This window comes from Colletotrichum siamense (assembly GCF_013390195.1).
Source record: "Colletotrichum siamense strain Cg363 chromosome Unknown KSG_Cg363_contig10, whole genome shotgun sequence".
Lineage (NCBI taxonomy): Eukaryota > Fungi > Ascomycota > Sordariomycetes > Glomerellales > Glomerellaceae > Colletotrichum > Colletotrichum siamense.
Window position 1 is genome coordinate 3,095,275 of NW_023501023.1, and position 23,340 is coordinate 3,118,614.

The 23,340-nt window shown below is 32.8% G+C and overlaps 4 protein-coding genes across 4 annotated transcripts; 1 reads left to right on the plus strand and 3 right to left on the minus strand.

Annotated features, from left to right (window-relative positions):
* Positions 1 to 15,081: 15,081 nt before the first annotated feature.
* AGP2-2 (General amino acid permease AGP2) lies at positions 15,082 to 16,197 on the minus strand (the record flags this gene model as incomplete). The annotated part of the gene is made up of 2 exons (XM_036646577.1): positions 15,082 to 15,652; positions 15,716 to 16,197. 2 exons carry the CDS (start codon positions 16,195 to 16,197, stop codon positions 15,082 to 15,084), a joined length of 1,053 nt encoding a protein of 350 aa, XP_036488044.1.
* Positions 16,198 to 17,027: 830 nt separating this feature from the next.
* Positions 17,028 to 17,564, minus strand: CGCS363_v014729 (uncharacterized protein; the record flags this gene model as incomplete). The annotated part of the gene is made up of 2 exons (XM_036646578.1): positions 17,028 to 17,207; positions 17,274 to 17,564. 2 exons carry the CDS (start codon positions 17,562 to 17,564, stop codon positions 17,028 to 17,030), a joined length of 471 nt encoding a protein of 156 aa, XP_036488079.1.
* An 867-nt stretch (positions 17,565 to 18,431) lies between these two features.
* On the minus strand, positions 18,432 to 19,407 carry BOA1-2 (Oxidoreductase BOA1; the record flags this gene model as incomplete). The annotated part of the gene is made up of 2 exons (XM_036646579.1): positions 18,432 to 19,304; positions 19,378 to 19,407. 2 exons carry the CDS (start codon positions 19,405 to 19,407, stop codon positions 18,432 to 18,434), a joined length of 903 nt encoding a protein of 300 aa, XP_036488289.1.
* Positions 19,408 to 21,625: 2,218 nt separating this feature from the next.
* On the plus strand, positions 21,626 to 23,008 carry CGCS363_v014731 (uncharacterized protein; the record flags this gene model as incomplete). The annotated part of the gene is made up of 3 exons (XM_036646580.1): positions 21,626 to 21,698; positions 21,763 to 22,801; positions 22,903 to 23,008. The coding sequence occupies 3 exons, from the start codon at positions 21,626 to 21,628 to the stop codon at positions 23,006 to 23,008; spliced, it is 1,218 nt and encodes a 405-aa protein (XP_036488288.1).
* Between the last annotated feature and the right edge of the window lie 332 nt (positions 23,009 to 23,340).

Here is a 23,340-nt window from a genome sequence, read left to right on the forward strand (position 1 = left end):
GAATAGAGGATTTTTATAAATTAATTTATATTTATAAAATTTAATAGTAATCTATAACTTATACTTACTAACTAGAAGAAAAGGGTTTTAGTAATAGAAGCTTTTATTAATAGTAATATTATTATTAAAGTAAGTATTAAGGAGTCTTTTTATAATAAAGTAGTAAACCTAATTAATATAGTAAACTTTATAGCTATAATTATTAGGTTATTATATTAAATTAACTACTTAAGCGTGTTATAGTAGGATAATAACTAGGTTATTAAGCGCTTTAAGTAGCTTATATTAAGTAGTAAAAGCTTTAATAGTATTAATAAACTCTTAGTTACTCTACTAGCTAAAGCTTAAGTTTATAAAGTAGCTTTTCTTATTAGTTTAGTTTACTATTAAGTAGATAAAGTAGCTTTACTTAACTTATAAGAAGTATATAATTATATTAGAATTTTATAAGTTATCCTTATACTTATCTATAAAGAGGTTTATATTAATAGCTCCTCCTTCTTCTTAGTTAGTATCTTATAATATAATATTTAGTAGGTAAATCTAAACCTTATAGTAGGTATCTCTTATAATAAAACGTACTAGCGTAGTAAGATATTTAACTTGGAGGAAGTCTTCTATATAGAGGATACCTTAAGTATTATATAGATTAACTAGTATTTTAAGTAATATAATAGGGTTCTAGCTAGCCTATCTTCTAAAATTATTAAAGCTAGTAGTAAATTAAGTTTATAAAGAACTCTTTAAGCTAGGATTTAAGTTATTATAATACTTTATAGCTTAATAGGATCTAACTTCTCTAGGCTATAGAGCTTTAGTAGGGCTATAAGGGTATATAAGCCTACTTTAAGTACTTCTAAAGATAAATTAGGTCTATAAAGGGGTACTTTTAGTAAAGTAAAGCGACTAATATATTATTTTTATTCTTTTGAATTATTATAAAAGGTGTCTTATATAGGAAATAGCTATATTTTATTCTCTTGCTACTTTAAGCTTAGCGATAACTACCTCTCTTATATCTTAAGCTTAGATAGTATAGCTACTTCTAGGGGGTTTATTTACTAGTGTGAATCTAATAGTTAGTACTAGTAGTACTAGCTATTCCTTACTTAATAGGTTTAAAGGCTTTCTTTTGCTAATATGCTTTAAGTACTTATTATATAATATCTTATACCTCATAATAGTATTTAGAGTAAGTAAACTAGTTAGTTCTTATAATAGTCTTAGCTCTTTAGTAGGTTTTTAAAGTTTAAACCTCTTATACTTATAATCCTATAGAACCTTACTAAACTTAGCTATAATATACTAAACTTAGTTTATTAATATATCCTTAACTATTTTATTTAGGTTACTAAGGTTACTAAAGTTATTAAAATACCTAAAGTAGTTAAGTATAATTACTTTAGAATACTAAATAGAACTAACTTATAGGATATTTAAGATAATAAGCTATTAGAATAGGGTTTATTAGGAATATAGTGAGAAGTTAGTAAAGAAGTACTTAATATTCCTAGAGATTATAATAAGTTTGTTTTTAGCTTCTCTATCTTCTTAGTAGTTATTATATATAAATATCTACTCTATTATAGCGTTTAGTAGTATTCTAGCTTATATTTAGTCTATCTTATTAGATAGTATTATGAAGTATTTAGTAAAAAGGGTAACGTAGTACTATTATATACCTTTAATTATAAGGTAGTTAGCTTATAAAAGGCCTCTAAGTAATCCTAAAGCTAGCCTAACTCTCTAGCTAATATAATATATAGCTATAGTAAAGCTTTTAGTAATATTACTGCTATTTACTATAGTAGTAATAAGAATAATACCTTAGAAGTTATAAGTGCTTATAATACTTTTAAGTGTTTTTAAATATAACTATAGGTGTTTTAAGTAGGTTATTATTAGTCCCTATCTATCTAAAAGATATTATTATAACTTAATATCTCCTAGTTATAGCTATATAAGCGCTAAGATAGGTTTCTTATTAAAGGAGGAGGAGGTATTATTAAGGTATATAAGCTCTAGTTAGGTAGCTACTTTATTAATATATTTAATTAACTTATCTTTCTTATAATTAACTTAAAAGTATAATTAGGTTAGAATTCTAAGGGTTTACTTAGATTTAATAAGTTGCTTAGTTTTATAAGCCTATATAAGGTTTTTAGTAAAGGCTTTTTCTTAGATAGATATTATACTAATTAGGTTAAATAAAAGTAAAGATATAATAGTTCTTAAGAAGGGTTTAGTATATACTTTATAGATATAATTAGTTTTAGTATAATATATAGGTAGTAAGATAAGGAAAGAGAGGGGGAAAGAGTAGTATTAGAGTAGTATATAGAAAGTATATTAGAAGATAGAGAAAGTAGGAGTAATTAATATAATAATTATTTAGTAATAGTTTATAGATATAAATAGTAATTATATAGTTATTTACTTAAAGTTTATAAGTAAAGGTTATAGGTAAAATAGTTAGTAATTTATAGATATAAGTAAGTAGCTATAATTACTTATTTTATTAAAGATAAGATAAAAAATAGCTATTAAAGTAAATTAAAGCTTAAAGTAAGAGGGTAAGTATAATTATTATTAAATTAGTAGCCTTAATTACTTTACTTATTTATCTATTTATATCTCTTTTATAGGCTATTAAGGTAGTATTTCCTTTCTTTATTAATAACCTATCTATATTATCCCTTAAGTAAATAATTATTATACTTTAGGTTTATAAAGCTTACGTTCTTAATAACTAATAAGTCTTTTATGCTTCCCTTTATTATAATTAAAGATACTAATTAGCTTTAAGAGTAATACCTTCTAGCTTATTATAAGTTCTAGCTACTAACTAATTCTAAAAAACACTCTACTAATATAGAGTTTAACTCTCCTCTTTATATTATATTAAATAACTTAAGTTTAGTAGTAAGTTCTTATTATATATCTTTATTATTTTTAGTTATTTAGCTAATAGGTCTCTTTATAATCCTTTATAAGCTTTATCTAGTATAAACTTAACTTTCTATAGCTTTATAATATATATTATAAAGTAGACTTTAGCTTATTTATACTTTTTATATTTATAAAGTAAGTTATAAGATAATTTTAGTAAAATATAATAAGTATAAAGTATTTATTATATATAGTTAGCTACCTAGATGCCTCTCCTAACCTCCTCTATAGGTAGGTATTTATTATAAGTAGCTTTATAACTCCCTATAAACTTTAAGTAACTAAGGTTTTTAATCCTAATTATCTAGTAGCATCTTATAGCTTCTTTATTTAGGTTTTTAGAGGTTATAATGCTATCCCTTATAACTACTATAAGGCTTATACTTACTCCTTTAGGGATAATTTAACTAGTATTTAAGTCTATAAACTATATTTTAAATATATCTTAATGCTTAGTAAGCCTTATATAAACTATATTTACTATAAGGATACTCTAAAGGAGTGCTTATATAGTAATAAAGAGATCTATAAGGAGTTTAGCTATAGGATAAAAAAAGAGAGGAAGTATTAGAAGAGTAGTAAGTATACTAGCATTAAGATTACTAAGTTAAAGATTAACTAATAGATTATAAAGTAGTATTATATATAAGTATTAGATTTTATAGAGGATATTATAAATATAGTAGAGAAGTAGATCTATAAATATAAAGCTACCTTTAAGTTATTTATATTTATAAATTACTTATTTATAATAGAGCTTCCTCTTAATCTTAACTATAATAAGATAGAGGAACTTCTTTCTTATATTTATAGTAAGGCTTTCTGAAGGGTTTTATTACTAAGAGGGTAGAATAAGGGGGGAGGTATATAAGGTAGCTAAAGGGTTTATAGCTATATAACTAAGTTGATTTAATTATTTTGCTTTATCTTTTTAGTCTATAAAGTAATTATCCTATATTATGATTATAAAGGAATAGGCTATCTTATCTTAGCTATTTTATTAGATAATCCCTTACTTACTATCTTATATTATTATTTTATAGGTATTCTTATAGGTATTTAGCTAGAGATATACTTTTTATACTCTTTATTTATAGTATTAAAATTACCTATAGTATAAAGGCTTCTATTTAGCTTATAGTTTTAGATACTTATAATTTAAGTAGAAGAGGAACTATAAGAGACTATTAGCTTAAGGAGATAGGTATTTAGTTATAATAATAAGCTTTTATATTTAGTTAGATTTACCTCTTATTTATTATAGATATAAGATATATATCTTATTTAAATATATCTAAATAAGATATATAAAAGTAAAAAGGTAGAGGTAAATCTAAATATAGGCTAAGCTAAATAATTTAGATAGAAGAGAACTTATTTAGGCTAGGGAAAGGAATATTACTATATCTACTAATATACTAAGGGCGTGAGGAGGTTATTTTCCTATAACTTTATCTATAGGAAGGTAATCTATATAAGTAGTAAAGGCTAAATAAGTAGCTAGTAGTATAGGATAGTATTAAAGTAGTTACTATATCTTATTTTAATCTATAAAGTAATAACTTTACTCTATAGCGTAAGGTGTTAAGGTAAGTATAAAATAAAGAGAGGTATATTAATAGAACTTTACTTTAGTAGAAAAGAATAGGAGACTAATAAGATAGTTTTTTAGCTTACTAAGAGGATCTATTAGGGAACTTATTAGGCTACTCTAGTCTCCTCTTATGAGTTTTTTATCTTTAGGATCCTTATAGAGTAAATAAATAGGGTGAATCTTATTAAGGTAATATAAGATAAGGTGTTTAGTTTAGAAGGGGGAGGGTTTGCTATTCTTAGTTATAAGTAGTTCTATCTAGTTAGAGCTCTAATTATCTATTATGTTGTAAACTAGGGGATATATAATAGATTACTTTAAAGAATAGCTTTATAGTTATTAAGGTGTTTTTATAGGAGCTTTCTATAGAGCTAGCTTCTTCTTATCCTTATTTGTTTTAGCTATATAGTTTATCTTATAGTAGAAATAAATATTTAAGGAGGTAGATATAAAAAGGGCTAGATGTAGTAGAAAGTAGTAGTTTAGTAAGGGTAAAATAAAGTAAGAAGACTACTAGAGTAAATAAAGTATATAAAGAGGATAGCCTCTTAGGATAATAAGGCTAAAATAGTTAGCTAGTAAGTATCTTTTATAGATATAATATTAGCTACTTAGGCTGAATAATATGAATAATATATTATAAGAAGTAGTAAGTAATACTAGATAGGGGTATACTTTTATAGACTAAAGTTTAAGTTAGTAGTTATAGGGAATAGATAATATAATAGAATAAATAACTAATAGTATAATAATATAGTAGTATAAGTAGCCTAATAACCTGTTTTAGGTAAGAGATAGATAGGACCTTATAAGTAGTATAGGAAGGTATAAATATATAGTTTAAGTTTATAAAGTACCCCTCTAAAGGAAGTATATAAAGTAATAGATATAGCATAAGTAGACTAGATAGGAGCTAGCATAATAATTTTCTAAAGCTTTATTTCTAGTATAAAGGGAAAGAAGAAGAAGGAGGGGGGGTGTTATATGCTAAAAGCAGAAGCGCTTATATTAATTCCTCTTAATATGAGTATTATAAGGGAATAATAGGATATAGATAATAAGATATAGAGAAATATTATAAGTGAGATATAGTAGCTTAAGCGCTTATTATATGCTAGCTAAATAGGGGTAGATATAATATAGCGATAAGGGTAAGCCTCCTTACTTTATTTTAATCTATAAAGTATCCTCTTAAGGGGGGGGGGTATATAAAAGAGGATATAGTATAAGTAGACTGAAATAATAGCTAGCATAATATATAAAGTTCTAGCTAATATATAAGGAAAAGAATAAAAAGAAATAGGTAAGGTATTAGTATACTAGAAAGTAGAAGTATCTATATTAATTCCCTTTAATATAAATATTATAATAATAATAATAGGGTAAAAATGATAGAAAGTGAGGGGTAGTTTAAGTAAGGAGATCTAATAAGAGATAAATATATTATTATAATAAGGGTAAGCTTTATTCTATTAGTCTAATATTATTATATACTTTTATAAGAGGTATATAAAGCTGTAGCTTTAGTGAACTAAAGTAAAGAGAAGTAATAATTAGACTTATTACGTAATATTAATGCTTAGTATATCTAGGGAAGAAGGGCGTCTTTATAAGGTAAATAGGGTGGATAGTATTATAAGTAGAAGTATCTTTATAAATCCTAAATAATGCGAATAGTATAGTAGAATAAAAGCATAAAGATAATAAAGTATAATGAAAAAGAAATAAAATGAAATAGTGTAAGCTAAGCTTATGCTAGTATGATTTAGGCTTATAAAGTATTATTTAGTAGTGTTAGTTAGGCTATAAAACTATAGCTATAGTGTGTTTTCTAGATATCTTTTTAGTAAATAGCTATCCTTAAGTAATAATATTAATTAAAAGAGGGTAGAATAATTTCTAGTTGTTAATATAGGGTTATATTACTTAAGCTATATCTTATTATATAGGTAGTTATTTTAACTCTTTATCCTTAGAATTATTATTTAGCGTCTCTATATCTAGCTGCCTTAAGGGTAGGAATATATACTTAATATAGTTTATAAAGTTATCTTAGAGGATAATAAGGTTATTAGGTTCCTAAAAACCCTTAGGAGATTAGATAAACTTCTTTAGGTAGTTCTTTATATATATTAAACCTTATAGGGGTTCCTTAGTAAGTATAGTAAGCTAGTATAAAGAGTTCTCTAGAGCATAAGAATAGATTTAAAAGGGACCTTTCTATCTATAGTCTAATTTAGTATCTAATAACTTATTAATAGATTTTATGATATTAAAGGATAGTATTAGGTTACTTATATTTAAGCAGCTTAGTTAGAGCGTATAAGTATATTATTTATTAAACTATATAGCGATATATTTATACTGCTTTATAATTATTTTTTAGGCTTCTTCTTTATCTCTATCTAACTAGCTAAAGGCCTATATTTATATAGCGATTTCTTATTCTAGCGTAGAGATATTAACTTAGTTAAGAACTCTCTATATAAGTATAAAGGTCTTAATTAGTATAATTAGGTTATATTTATAAAGAAGGTAGAAAGGGGAGTAGCTAGTTAATACCTAAATAGTTATTTAGTTTATAAAGAGCGTAGTATAAAGGTAAGAATAAAAGTTATAGCTAGTATCTTTAAGCTAGGTTAATAAGGTATAAGCGATAAGCTAGTAACTTTTCTTAATAGTTTTATTAGCGTGAGGATTATAAGCTACTATAACTTACTAGTAAAAGGTATACTTCTTATTAAAAGCAATAATATAACTTTTATTTTTTAGTTTTCTATTTATAACTAGCGTTCTATATAACTTATAGTAATAGATAATATCTTCTTAAATAAATTTAGTAATAAGCTTTAAATTAGCTTATAGTATTTATTTTACTTTAACTTATCTTATTAAGAGGTCTCTAGCTTTAACTATATTATATTTACTTACTTTCTAAACGTCTAAGGCTACCTTTATAAATAAGAGTTTAGTAGGTATTATAAAGGAGTATATATTATTAATTTAGTATACTTTATATAGTTAATAATTTAAGTATATTAAGATAGCGTCTATAATAGACTTATAGAGGCTTAGCTAGAAGTAGTTATTAGTAAGCTTTTTAAATATAGTATTATATCCCCTATATCTATTCTTAATATAAGTATATATAATAAGATAGTTCCTTTTAGTAGTACTATTAATAATATATTATAGTATTAGCTTATAAATACTTAGGCGTATAAATAAGAGCTTATTATAAAAAGTATAGTTAATAGCTTTTGCTTGCTATTACTTATATTAGTTTATAAGAATACTTAGTAGGTAGTAGAGAGTATTAAGGAAGTATATAATCTATTAAGACTTAGTTAACTAGGTTTATAAATTACTTAATATAGATAGTAATATTATGAGGAGGGAGTCCTACTTATTATTACTATTACTAGTAGTTATAACTATAACGTCTATAGTAGTATAGGTATTTCTATAGTTTTAAGCTTTATTAAAGAAGGAATATATTTATATATCTATAAAAAAGATCTATTAGTTAATTTAGTTATTAATCTCTCTTTTTGCTTTCTCATCTTACTTATTTAAAAGCTTACTAGGCTTCTTAGAGAGGCTATTAGTAGTAGTATTCTATATACTTAGTATATATTAGATTTTAAAGTTAAATATATAGATCTATATAATCTATTAGATAATAAGAGCGCTAAAGAGATTAGAAGCTATGCTATTAATTTAGGCTATAAGCATCTTTATATCTATCTTAATAATAAAATAGTAGCTAAAGAGATAGTTATATACTTATTTTAATACTTTTAGAAAGCTCTAAAGTTCTTTCTTTTTTATATTATAGTTAAGCTTTATTCTTACTTATAAGCTACTTTTATATTATGAAATATACCTTTTTCTATTAATAAATTAGCTAAGTATAGCTCTTTATCTTATACTATTAGTATTAACTACTAAATAGATAATATTTTTATTAAGTTTATAGTTAAGTTTAATAAGGATTAGAGATAATATAAGCCTATATTTTAGCTTATCTATAGCTTTCTATTAGTTAGAACTTTATATAAACTTAATATCTTTTTTTAGGAGCTTTATAAAGGGTTTAGTAATAGTTAAAAAGTGAACTACTTATATTTAGTAAAATAAAGTAATTTTAAGGAAAGTATAGAGCTTTATAAGTCTTTTATAAGCTTCTTATTTAGTTATTTTAATAATTTTTAACTACTTTAAGTACTAACTATTAGTACTATATATATATCTAATAATAGCTATAGTAGTTTGAGCTTATTAGGATTTATCTACTAAGACTAAGTATTCTACTAACTTAAGGTTAAGTAGTATTTTATTAATATTTTAGATATATTTAAGGATAAATCTTTATATTCTTAGGTAATTAGGTACTTCTTTATTATTATATTACGTTATAAGGCCTTTAATAGTAATATTATTAAGGAAAGCTTTATAATAGTAAGAGATTAGATTATATAAGATCCTTATTATTACTCTTATAAACTAAGTAATAGAATTAGTAGTACTTTATAGTAAAATATATATATATAGTAACCTAATTAGTATAGTAAATATTATAAGGTCTTAGCTTTTTATATTAAGTAGGATTTAGTTATATCCTAAAAAGAAGTTAAGTAAGGAGAGAAGCTAGTATATAGTAAAATCCTCTAAGAATTTATCTCTAATTAGAGGTAAAGCTATATCTTAAAGTATAACCTTATTAATCTAAGTAGTTAAATTAATTAAGTATATCTTTCTATTTTTCTTTTTTATAAGGAAGAAGGAGTTCTAATATAATATATAACTCTCCTCTAGAATGCCTTTCTATAAGTAGTTTTTAAGTATCTAAATAATTTTAACTTTAAGTGCTTTTAGAATTAATATACTTTATACTTATTATACTTTATATAGAATAGTTTAAATAGATTATAATAAAGCTACTAATAGATAGATAGATTTATAATAGAGAAACTCTTATATTATAGTTATCTTTTTATTCTTTTAGACTTATATAAGTAGTACCTTCTCTTAGTTAGTTAAGTATAATATAATACTAAGTAGTTTATCTAGCTACTTTTAAGTAAGGTGCTCTTTAGTTAGAATATTAGAGAATTTAGGTGTAATTAGGTCTATAAAAAGGTCTTTAGTATATATTTTAAGCTTTTCTTAAACTTTAGTTTATACTTTAAGCTTCTACTTAAAGTCTCTTTTTAAGATAATACTATTTAATAGCATATTATTAATAAAGTAGATCTTTTTATCCTTAGTTTTATATATAATATTAACTTTAACTATATTAAGGGAGTTTTAACTTCTATTTAAGGTTTTATAGAGGAGTATTATTCTTATTTTTATAATAGTTTTACTTAGAAGGTTCTTACTTTATTAAGAGTAATAGAAAACTTAAGCTTTTTTTTAAATAAGTCTAATACTTTATTTATTATTAGATTTAGAAATAGCTATTAGTTTATAAACCTTAGTTAGTAAGAGCTATTCTAAAAGCTTAAGGCTAGACTTAAACTTAGTAAGAGCTATTTTATATAAAATCTTTTCCTAGTATTTATCTTATTTAGACCTATCTATAAAGCTAAGGTTATAAGTAGTATATTAAGCTTTCTAGATAGTTTAAGAGGCTTTAATAGTATTTATTATAGTGAAGTCTTTATATAGGAGGGCTTTATAGTAGAGTATAGCATATTCTATAGTTCTAAACTATATAGTAATATTATTTTAGGGAAATAAAATATTTACTAAGTTACTACTTTATTAACTTAAAAGCTATCTATAGGACTTCTCTAGTTTATTAAAGAATATAGTGCTATTTAGTATCCTTACTATATTTAGGATCTCTTTAGTTATAGTTAGTATGTTAAGGCTAGCTTTATATACTTCCTCTATTTATAATAAGGCTTTTTTCCTTTTTAAACTTATTTTAAATCTATAATAGTTTATTTATATCCTCTAGTTCTTATAGGTATAATTTAAGCTATAGTTCTTAAGTTTAGTAAGTTTAGTAGTTATAGAAGTAACTTTAGAAGTAATAGCTTATTAGATTAATACTTTGAGAATTTGCTAGAAGAGCTTGCTTTTATAATTAAAGATACTTTTAATTTTATCTCTATTTTTAAGTTTAGCTTATATTACTATATCTAAGGATAACTACTTAATATTAAGTATTTAAATATCTTCTTAGCTACTAGTCCTATAATCTTTCTCTATAGTAGGATTTAAAGTTCTATTTATTCCTAATTCTAATAAGCTAGTTGCTATACTAGGTATAATAGTAGTAGCTTCTAGTTTCCCTCTTCTTTAGGAATATAATAGGAGCTTTAAATCTTATTAAATATATTTAGGTTAGGGATAATATAGGGAAGAAAGGCTGTAGACTAGTTAGTAAAGAAACTAAGGGTGTATTTTAGTAGGTATTAAGTAGTATAATAGTAAAAATTACTATTAATCTATCTATTTATATAGCTAAGCTTTATCTTAGTTTAATAGATAAAAAGGTTATTAAGGATTAAGCTTTTTAAGGTCTTACTAGATAGGCTAATAAAGAAACCTATATTAGGTATATAATAGCTACTAATATATATATCCTCTATAATAATACTTATAAATTATAGGTCTAAGGTAATATCTATAAAGCTTTTAATTATAACTAAGGTTAGTATAACTTTATTTTGAAGTCTATTAAGGTTAATATAGTCTTTAGATATAATATTTACTATAAAACTAATATTAATAATTTCTAACTACTCTTTAGCTAAGTAGTATCTAATTTAAATAGCTACCTAAAAGTAAGGTATAATAAAGTTATATATAGTAACTATATACTTTCTACTTAAGTGAGGTATAACCTTAGGTTAAAGTTACTAGGAGTCTTTTATAGCTAAGACCTTAATATTAGTTAGTCTAAAGCTTTATAGTATTAATATATCTGCTATATTTATATTAATATAGTAGTTTTCTTTAATAGGTTATAGCTCTTCTACTAATATATTAGCGCTACTTTTTATAGACTTAAGATAGCTATTCTTAGGCTATTACTAGCTAGTTCTATATACTTTATTCTATTACTTTATGAGTTCTTTAATGCTCCCCTTTTAGCTTTTAACTTATATATAAGTATTAGCTAAAGCTAAGTTAGTAGTAACTATGTTACTACTATATGCTTAGTCTTAGTATTACTCTATATATATAGCTATATATTAGAACTTAAGCTATCTATATTCTAGCTAATTATCTAAGAGAAATTATTCTAATAGAGTAATATTATTTATCCTCTTTTTACTATAAAGAGCTATAGCTTAAGAGTAAGTTTCTTTTAAATTAGAGAAGAAGGTTACTTAGTATAGCTTCTTAGTCTCCTTATAGTAAGTAAGTTCCTATAGCTAAAGCTATAGAGGGACTTATATAATTATTTTATCTTTAACTACTTCTTTAATTAGAGTAGCTCTTATAAGTATAGTAGCTTATTAAGTTAAGATCTAGTTTATAAAGTAAATCTTCCTTACTAAAGAGTTACTATATAAGGTATATTAGAAGTTATTATTCTTTATCTTAATAATAGTATTAACCTCTACTAGCTTCTTATCTTCTATATAGTTAATATTAACTATATAGCTATATATATACTTAATGTTAATATAGTTAATAGTAGCTATTAATACTTATTATTTAGCTTCTTTTTATTCTCTTTAAGCTTTATCTATAGTAATTATAGCCTCCTAATAATAAATAGATAATTTTAAGCTAGGTATTTACTCTAAGTAATACTTATTATAGAATTATTTTACTACTACCTCTAGTTAGGGGTATACCTTACTTTAGAGGATATAAGCCTAAATAGTTAGTAGGTTAGGTATTAAATTCTTCTATTTTTTATTAATAATACTATTCTAAATGATATTATAGTTAGTAAGGGAGCTAATATGCTATCCCTTTAGGAAGTATACTACTTTAGTATTTCTTAACTTATCTATAATATTATATTTAGCTATATAGTATCTATTTATCTTATAGGAGTAGTAACCTCTAATCTTAAATATATTATATTATATTTAGTTTATAGTAGTTAAGCTTATAAATTAGCTAGCTTCTTTTTACTATCTATAATTCCCTTATACTATAGATATTTAGTTTATATCTATAATATAATTATTTTATACTAACTTAAACTACTAGCTAAGGTTTATATTTAGCTTTTAAATATTAGCTATAAGTACTCTTATCTTTTCTTTAGTCTCTATACTATTAAGAGATATTTAGTATATTTACTCTTAGAGGTTAGTAACTTTATTAAAGTTTACTACTTTTAAGTTACTATATTACTACTAGATATAAGTAACTTATATAAGCTAGTTATTAAGCTTAATAAGACTAGTAATTAGGAGAGGAGTAGCTATCTTTATAGTCTTCTTTCTACTAATATATATATAAGAGGTCTCTCTAGCTACTTATTTAATAACTATATACTTAATACTTAGCTAAGGCTTCTAGAGTAAGTCCTTAATATTATAAGAGAGAGCTTTTATAGTAACCTTAATAGCTCCTTTTAGTAGGTACCTATAAATAAAGCGAATAAGATCTTAGTCTTAATATTTTAAGAGTTCCCTTATAATAGCTTTATAGTATAAGCCTTTAATATAATTAAAGAGTATTATAATATTAATAGTATTAGTTTTAGAGAGGGGGGGCTTATCCTTAATTACTTAAAGCTCTTTATTAGGATCTTAATAGAAGCTTTTATTTATAATACTATATTAGTAGATAAAGGTAGCTTTAGTAGCTTCCTAATTATTAAGGTTTTTAATTAGTAATTTAATATTTTACCTTAAGCTTTTAATACTATAGAGGTATATTTTTATTAGCTTATCTTTATTAGTTTAATAAGTTTTATAAGACTAGGAATTATAAGTTTTAATAAAATCTATAATATTATTACTTATAAATAGAGGAGTATTTTTATTCTAAAAAAGATTTATTATAATTAATATAGAGTAATAAAGGTATAACTCTATTAGTTACTTAATAATCCTTATTAACTAGCCTATAGAAATAAGATAAGTATTACTAATAGGAGCTATAAGCTACTACTAAATTCTATAGGTATTACTACTTAAGGTATAGTAAGGATTAATACTAGAAGTTTATCTTTTACCTCTATTAGCGCTAATATAGAGGTAAGTATTATTAGTAGTATAGTTAACCTTAGTAAAGTTAATACTAGCTACTTAGGCTTATAAACTAGATAAGCTATTAAGTAAGCTATTTTTAAAAGCTAAAGTTACTTTAGCTTAATCTTAGATATTCTTAAATACTTTAGCTTAGATATTAAATATATTAATAAGCTTACTCTTAGTAGTAAGGTTATAAGGAGTTAAGATATTTTTATATAATATTTCTTTAGTTATCTTAGGCTATATCTTAGCTATAGTAATTATTAATAATTAAAGTAGTAAAAATATAGGTTATTATCTTAAGTAGTTAAAAGTATTAATCTTTTTAATCTTAAGTTTTATTATTATTTCTCTAAAAATATAATAAAGGGAAAAGAGAAAAGAGAAAAGAGTATAACTAAGTAAGTAAGTATTATACCTCTATTTATATTAGTTTTAAGCCTAATTAGTTATACTATCTTAGGTCTCTATAGTTAATTTTATATTCTTTTTTTTAAGTTTCTACTAGTTAATCCTTTAGGAGTTATATAAACTACTAATAGCTTTATAGTAAATTTATCTTATTCTTCTATAATAAACTTATTAGTTCTTTAAACTATCTTACTTAAATATTATAAAGCTTTATATTCTTATTAGTTTAAAAAGCTTATTAAGTAAATCTAATCTAGCTTTAATAGCTTATAATATTAAAGAGTAGTAAGAGTAGAAATAAATAAAAATCTAATACTCCCTACTATATAAGTTATAATACTTTTAAAATCCTTTTTAAGGTTTTTTATATCCTTTTAATTTTTATTAGTAAAGTTATACTTAGCTATTATACTTTTCTACTTACTAGGAATTAAGTTTATAAATAACTACTTAACTTTTATTAATATATTATATTTCTTAGTATTATATAATTAGTAATAATAGTTATAGTTATTATATATATTATATTAATCTATTTACTTAGTATAAAAGTAAGCTCTCTTCTAACGCTTTATATAGGTATCTAAAAAGAGAATAAATCTATTTTTAAGTATTATTAAAATAGTTATAAACTAAGTAACTAAGAGCTATATAATATAGTAGTATTTATATACCTAAAGGTACGTAGAGCTACTATAACTTTATAACTTTATGGTTTTAAAACCTATAATTTTAAAAAAAAAAGGAAAAGACTCCTCGCGTTCTTTATAGATCTAAACTAAAAAGAATGCGATAAAAAGCTTAAAAATCTACTGAAAAATAAGTAAATTAAGCCTCTAATCTGTATGAGGATAATAATGATATCTAAGCTAACTTCTCGCCCCTTGAGGGAGGCTAGTAATCTGGCCTCTAAACGCTGAAAACGCCGAAAATCTAGTGGGCCCACTAAACCCCGTTCCAGTACGTGTTACCGGCCGCAAAGACGCTCGAGAGGATGAGGGCATTGACCAGGTGAGGTAGGACTCCAACGCCTAGGTTTGTCATGGCGATAACGTACGGGGAAGCAGCTCCGCTGCCACTTTCCTTTTCGCCGTTGACGATGGCTCTCAATGTTGGGTCGTTGTGAGGTACCACGATTCCCACACAGATGGCGCCTCCCAAGAAGAAGTACGCGAGACGGTAGTATGTGGTTTTGAATGCCTTCTTGATGTTGACTCTTGGGCGGATCGCTTCACCAGCAATCATGGAGATGTATTCGGGTCCGACGATCGGTAGGGGCGCAAAGAATAATGCGGCGAGAAAGCCTTCGAAACGTCCCAGGTTGCCAGTGGACCTCCACTCTGCAAATGCGCCAGGATCTTTCCAGTATCGAAAGCCGTAGGCATCGTGTTGTGGATTTCCACCAACCATTGTGACGAATGTGAAGCATGTCAGAATGATAATCAAGATGACCTTGCCGCTCGATAGCCAGAACTCGGACTCGCTGTAGTACTTCACGGCACTAAGGTTAAGGGCACTAGATAAAACAAATTCAGCGATTGCTCAGGGGCTCGTGGCTCCACGGTTGACAGCAACTTACGCATAGATAACAATGCATGCCGCACAAACTGCCGCGACGGGGATATCATCGCGCCAGAACTTGAGGATTGAATTGAGGGCGGTGATCTCGAACGGGATGGAAATGGCTTCGTAGAGAAAGAAGTTGATGCCGGCCGCAAAGCCCAAAGCTTCGTCAACCCAGTTGCATGCCAAACGGACGAAGCCACCACTAACGGGCATCAAAACTGTCATTTCGGCAATGCAGTTGTTAACCAGTGCAATGACGCAGCAGTAGGTGAAGAAGGACAGAAGGAGGCTACCAGGCCCGGCCTTGAAAAGAGCAGTTCCGATCGAAATGAAAAGGGCTGTGCCGATGGAGCCTCCGATGGTGAATAGTTGAATCTGGCGACCTCCCACACGGCGATGAAGGCCTCCAGTTTGTTGTTGCTGCAAGGCTTGACCTTCGTAGACCGATGGTGTAGGCGTCATCGCCAGCTTCTTCTCGTCATTGCCAGTATCCATTGTCGTTTGAGTAACTAAAATCGTGAATATGTTTGGTGGGCCGCGGATGATTTCCCACTCTGGTAGATATTCGAAAAGTGGTACGATTCCAGGTGACTTTATATCTCAATTTGATATTATATCTCTTCTGGCCTTAAGATATTCTTGGGCCTTCTTGGCCTTTGCACTTGGAGAAACCCTTGCGTGGCTATGGGCGAGGTGTGCGCTTTCGCGTACTGGCCGAAAAAGGCAATTATTCACGATAAGCCTAGATTGCCGAGCAACGCCAAACAGGATCCCACTTGAGGCATTCGCGCAATTGGCGTAACCAGGGAGGCAATCCAGATAGTTCATGGTGTTTTTCAATGATTAAAGGCATGGGATTGCCATGTCTTCACAGGATGAGTAGAGGTCAAGGTTCGGGAATGAGGCCGAGTGAAAATATCCACAGAACAAAAGGCAGATACGTGACGATGGCGATAGGGGTGATCTTCAGTAAGAGATCATTGCTACCCCGGCTCTATCGCTGCTCTGAAGTTGGGCTTGGGCTTGGGCTTTCAACCTTTTATACTTTTGCCAAACGGCCCTAGGATAGTACCATCATTCTTCTCGCCGTCGCAGTTACGTTTACTCTTCTCTTGGCTGGCTCACAAGACTCCCAGCTCAGCAAAACAGTAGGCATTACGTCGATACGACGGTGAATCTCAGTAACATAGACATTTGTAGATTTTGAGTGTGCTGAGTAGGCTATTCTATGCCCCCATGTAGAGTAGCTCTTTATGTGTGGCCGCGACTAGTACTGTGCGAAAGTCACCAAATTGATCAGACTTGACCCAAAGAACCGAACCTCCCTACGCTTGCGAACTCGGAAGAAATGCCTCCACTTCGATTTCAAGATGCAACTCAGGCCGCAGAAGCTTGAAAACATCGACGCCGGTGAAGAGCGGTCGGTTTTTCCCAAAGTACTCCATCAAAACACCGTGCAGCGTGAGGCCAAATCCGGCATCGGTATTGGCGTGATACGTCCTAACCTGTATCAAATCTCAGTTTTAGTCGAATTAACTTGACCAAACCCTTGCCCTCTTGAGGTAAATTACCTTGTATACACAAGCCCAGACCTCCTCGCTTGAACCCGTGAGGCCAGCTTCGCGTAGGGAGAGCTCGATGTGAGAAAACGCTTCACGTATCTCATCAGTCAAATCAACAGGAACTGTGCCGTCACTTCTGATTCCAGCTTGGCCGCCGACATGGATAATCGAGGCGCCAGGGGGAATGAGGCAAGCGTGTGTCATTTTGAGGGACTCGGAAATCTCCTCTCCAGCACCGGGCCAGTTGAAGAATTGAATCCCGCTGGCAGGGGCAGGCGTTTGAGGAATGAACTCGGGCATGGCGAGAGGTTGCTGAAATTGTTGAGGATGTTGGTAGCTACCTAATCTCGTGGAAATAGATGCAACACCTCTGTCTTATATATCAACCTACTTCCGTGCACCTAGGCAGCTGAGGTGCGTCAACACTTGAATCAGTATGGAATTGGTCAGCAGAACTGTCAGGTAGTCGTTCTCTTCGTAGACGCAAATGATTTATCAGCTGGCGGATAAGATTCAGCAAGGTAGTGCCGCTGGGGCCGCACATCTCTGCGGAAACTAAGGTCCAGGGTACCCATGTTTAAATGGGAGACTTACTTTAGTAAATGTGACGAAAGCTACATCGCTGGGATGCAACGAATATTAGTAAGCTAGACATTGTTGTAACCATGGTTGGAGCTTTCAAATGGCATCGACGTATTACTAAATCATGCACTGAGCATTGTTCTGTTTGGAGTTGAAGGTAAACGGTTTGCCATTGAGAAAGAGTAGAGGAAACTTGGGATTACGGATGAGCCATAGTCGACTTGACTTTGGCTGGTGAATGCATCTTTGGCTGGACGGAGGCTCTCGATCGATGGCGCACATCGACAAAATAAAACGCTTTCTGCCTTTATGGAGTTGCAGTTCTATTGTCCTTCTCGCGGTTAGGAATCCGCAGATAGCAGAATAGTTCACTGATACGGTTGTTCATCCTGTCTAATATCCATGGTTCTTGGTTCCACATGCGATGGACATAAGCTAATCACGATCATCCTTGATTTAATATAGGGTGAGTGACGAGGGAGGCGAAGGCGTTTAGAGACACGCAACAAACCCTCACAAACGGCAAAACTAGTGTTCAAAGTGATTTCATCTTATCGGCTAGGCCAGCTATGACTGATGGCCAATCTATGCGTTCAAAACAGATTGAACAACATCCCGCAGACCGTTGGCATCGAGTCCCTCGATACCGAGTAGTTCGTTATCCACCTTGTCAAATTTTCCGCCGTAGCCCTCGCCAAATATAGCCCTAAACAAGAACTTGGAGATCACACCAATGTCTACCTGTCCAGATTTCAGACCAGAAAGAGCCTCCTGCTCCTCGATTGCGGTTTGAGACTCTTGAATGGTCCAACTGCCCGAAGGATCAATCTCCTTGGCCGCTGAAATGATCTGGTGTTGCGTGACATCAATGTCCTTGACGTACACGGCCCTGTTGGCAGTCTCGGAAGGATGAGACAAAACCCCAACCACGGCCTGCCCAACCGTAGATAGTCGAGAAGCACTGAAAAGTACATTGCCGCCGTCTCGCAACACGGCGCTTTTGTTCTTGATGTCAACCAGCATGCCCGTCGACAAGCCCCAGTCCAAGAAGGGACCACAGAAGAGAAGACTGTATGTGAATGCCGGGCTGGATTGGGCCTTCGCTCTCAGATATTCCTGAAGCTGTAGCTTAGCGCCAAAGATCGGGATCGTCTGGACCTTGGGGTTTTCAGTGCTGCTACCAAACTCCGACGGCAAGAATCGCTTGACACCGGCGGCAACAGACGCATCAACCAATGCCTTCTGCACATCTGAGCCGAAGACAGAAAGCGTCGAAACAACAGCATCTTGTCCACGAACAGCTTCAGCCAACATAGCAGGGTTGTCGTAGTCGACGTACTTGACTGTGACATCGGCAGGGAATTGGTGTGACGACCCGGTTCTCGTCAAAACAGTGACATTGAATCGCTTGGAAGAGCGAAGTGCGGTCAAGATAGCTGGTCCAAGATTGCCAGTGGCCTGAGTTGGAATATTAGTGATTTTTTTATGCTAAGAGAGATTCGAGTCCTGAATAAGTCGAGTTTCAACTTACACCAGCGATAGCGACTCGACTGATAGACATGGTAAGAAGATGAAGATACAGAGAGGTCTGAAAGGATTGAGGTGAATGGAGTTTTACAGATCTCGAATGATGCGGTTCAAAGACGTATGATGTTATTTGTAGAAGGATCCTTTTAAGTATGTGACACGAAGACAGAACCTGCTCACTATGCCATCTGCGTGCCTTTCGGATGGTATTACGACATCCATGGATGTGGATGTGCCATTCACGGTCAATGCGGTCCACGCTCCGCCCCATACCTCTGTCTTTTCTCTTCTCGTGCCCAAAAACATCATGGAAGCCGGGAATCTTTCCGTGACAGTGTCTGCCTTCATCAGACGTGCATGGGGCGGAAGTATTCTTACAAATATCCAACCGTCCGAATCTGGGAGGGCGAGGCAGCGGGCAAACGAGTATGACAAAGCTTTCAGGGTATCTAAAGTTGAAATTGCGCACTGACAGCTAAGTGGGGTTCGGGCCTCAATTAGAGCCAGCACGAGCAACAGGAGTGTGATTAATCGAACGTGGAAACAAAATTGCTGAGCAATACAGCATGTAACACTTGTACAATATAGTGAATCGCAATGTCTCTAACCCCACCATCCTGGACTTGGCTGATGGGGAGTGGGGCCACAGGCCAGAACCGAGCCGGTGGGATACTTTCTCTGTCACGCCTTACGCCCTTCGTGTCAACGAGTCTTGAGTCGAGCCCCACTTCTATTGGAAACAGTCAAGGACCATGACGGCAGATTTGGCAGGTTTGGCTACGCTGCTCATGTCTGAAGAATCCCACCTAATAGACTGCCTACCGTAAGTTTGTAAATTGTTGCTATTAATTTTCCTCACTGAAGCTTGTGCTAGGTCACTTTGGTTTTCACATGTCTAAAACCCTTTCTGTTTGCAATTGCATCATCACAGATGTGCAGCAATGATGGACGCCGACTTCGATCTGGATGAATTTTTCAACCTCAACTACTTTGAAGATATAACTGCGGCTAGTCCCTATGAAGCCTTCATTCTGCAAGGAGAGACGGCGCATGATGTATCAGGGGATAAAACCTCACCTCAACAACAGCCCAATCCTCATGCAGGCCGTCGTACAGGTGTCACAAATACTCTTTCCTCAGAGACGTCCGGCAGGCCCATAGACGCTGAGTCTGACCACCAACCGTTGGATGTTACGACCAAGTCCACGAGGATTTCCAATCGCTTCTCTCTAGAATCAATCCGGATACTGCGGCAATGGTTGGCAGACCATAACTCATATCCATACGCCACTCCTGAGGACATTGAAATGCTCCAAAGCGGGACAGGACTGACTAAATTGCAACTGACAAACTGGCTTTCGAATGCTCGGCGGCGATACAAGTTCAAAGCCCAATCGGGTTCGTCAGCATCGCGCGCATGGAAATGGTCCGAGGACATCTCGTCACCAGCTTCGGCCATCGACTTCCCTCATCCTCGAGCCAATCCGGTCCCTTTCGAGCTTATGAATCCACTTGAAAGATGGCAAAGCTCTCCGCCAGAGTACGAAGCCGCCAACGTAGCCGACATTTCGCGAATGGCTGCAGCAATTCCCACACGCCCACCTACTCCGTACTATCTTGGCGTCTCTGAAATCTCATCCAGCGACGCATCCTCGGTCAGCAGCGCGGGGGCCTCTCGCTCTAGCTACGGGTCTGGTTCCTCATCCCAGTCGCGCAGCTTCCTCGACCCTCCCAACCTCCGGAATAATGTTCGAAGAAGACGGAAGAAGCTGTCTAGGCGACAACCCTTGCACAGTAACGACTTGCTTCAGACCTACCACAGGTATCAGTGTACATTCTGCATCGAATCTTTCAAAACGAAGTACGATTGGCATCGTCATGAGAAAACGGTGCATATCTGTCTCGATCAATGGGTCTGCTCGCCGTTGGGTCCTACTGAGCTGAATCCCGACCTGGGGGTGCAAGCTTGCGTCTACTGTGGTGCCCCAGAGCCCGATGAGCAGCACCTAGAAACACATCATCACTCCCTGTGTCATGAAAGAGAGCCTTTGTTCCGCACCTTTCGCCGCAAAGATCACCTTAGCCAACATCTTAAACTCGTCCACGAAACAACCTTTTCACCCTGGCCAATGGAGCAATGGAAGGCTGTCGGTCGAGAGATACGGTCACGATGTGGGTTTTGCAACACCACCCTGGAATCTTGGGCCAGCCGAAGCGACCACCTGGCCGATCACTTCAAGGCGGGGAAGACCATGGCAGACTGGAAAGGAGACTGGGGTTTCGACCCCGAGGTTGCTGATACCGTGGAGAACGACATGCCTCCTTGTGAGTTAGCTGCCGTTCAATTGCTTGCGTAACCCCTTTCCAACATGTTGACCTCCCGCCTCAGATCTGATACACTATGAGCGAAGCACTGTATGGCCGATCTCATCCGTACGAGGGTCGTCAGACACACCCACCAGCGCGTACGAACTTCTCAAGTTAGAACTGGAGTACTCCATCCAAGGGTGTCTCGCTAAAGACGGCTGTCTGCCTTCAGACCAGCAACTCCATCATGAAGCCTGCTCGATAATACTCGGCGCAGATGTGATATCTACTCAACCTGCCTCATCGACACCATCCTGGTTGCGAGACGTCTTTCTGTGCTCTGAAACGGCAAAAGAAGCTCGCCTGATGCCACTCCAGCAGATTGCCAAGTCACGCCTAACCCAGCTAAAGATTACTGGGAAATGGAGCATATTCGATCAATGCCGCCTGGAGTTGGAGTTACGCCGTATCATCTTGACGCATAACAACCAACCGGCTGTCATGTCTGACGACCAGCTTCAGGAGGAAGCCGCAAGCATCCTCCAACGCGCCGAGGCTTGTTCCCCCAAACCGTCGAAATACTGCGCTGAATTCATGTTTCGAGTTGTGCGAGGGTCGAAGCTGTGGATTGAACCGTTCCGCGAAAGGGTCAGACAGCTTTCCAGCAACAGTGTTGAGACCGATGCTATCAATACAAGCCTCGATGCAACTGCGTACGTTACTTCGTTTCCGGAGGAAACAGTTGGCACCTATATTCACGAGGGAGCGGCCGCGATGGCGGCGGAGGCAGCAGGTCCGTCGCTCACAAAGCAGGATATATCGCAAGCAACTACTGGAACTTCAACATCCACGCCGACCAGCATCCCCTCTTCCAATGTGGACGCAAAGGACATCAATATGGACCGATGGCCAGCCTTCACGATTGTGAACACAAGCGGTAATACCGAGATACGTCAAGATATTCACGTGCCATTCCTTCTCAACGACCACAACAGCTATACACGCCTCGCCGCCGGCCTCTCTCGGTTTGTCGGGGCAACCATGTCACCCAACAATCCGAATAGACACGTGCCTACTGACGATGAGCTTCGGTATCAGGCGAGGTGGATGTGGTTTAACGAGTCAGTTTTGCCTGTGGAAATCATCTGCTGCGCTTGCCTCAAGCAATGCCAACCATGCTCTGTATTGGGAACTCTGGGCTAACAACTATCCTATTATACAGAGACGACCCTTGGAACCAAACGCCTGCAGATAATGCTGAGTGGTTGCTTAGATTCAAACAAGGCGTTGGTATCATTGTGGACAACCCAGAAGGAACGGTCTCATGAGAGCTGGAGCTACACCAGAAGTTGAGAATGGTATGCGGAATCCGAGACACTGGTCACCTAGAGAACGAGTCTTAGTTCAGGACGTTTTTGGCGAGTCTCAGTCGAAATGTTCCTTTAGCGTTATGGTGGTAGGGCCTCCTGCAGGTTACTTGAAGATTGCCTTACTCATCACAAGTTTCCAAGCTTCACGTCATGGACTCATGTGTGCCTCCCTATTCCGCCTCTTATATCTTTTGACGTCCTCTTCTAGTCGCTTGGTCTTTGATGCTCTGAAAGCCGGAATGCTGAATGGCTTTTGTATTCCTGATCTGCAACTTTTAGTAGTCATTTCG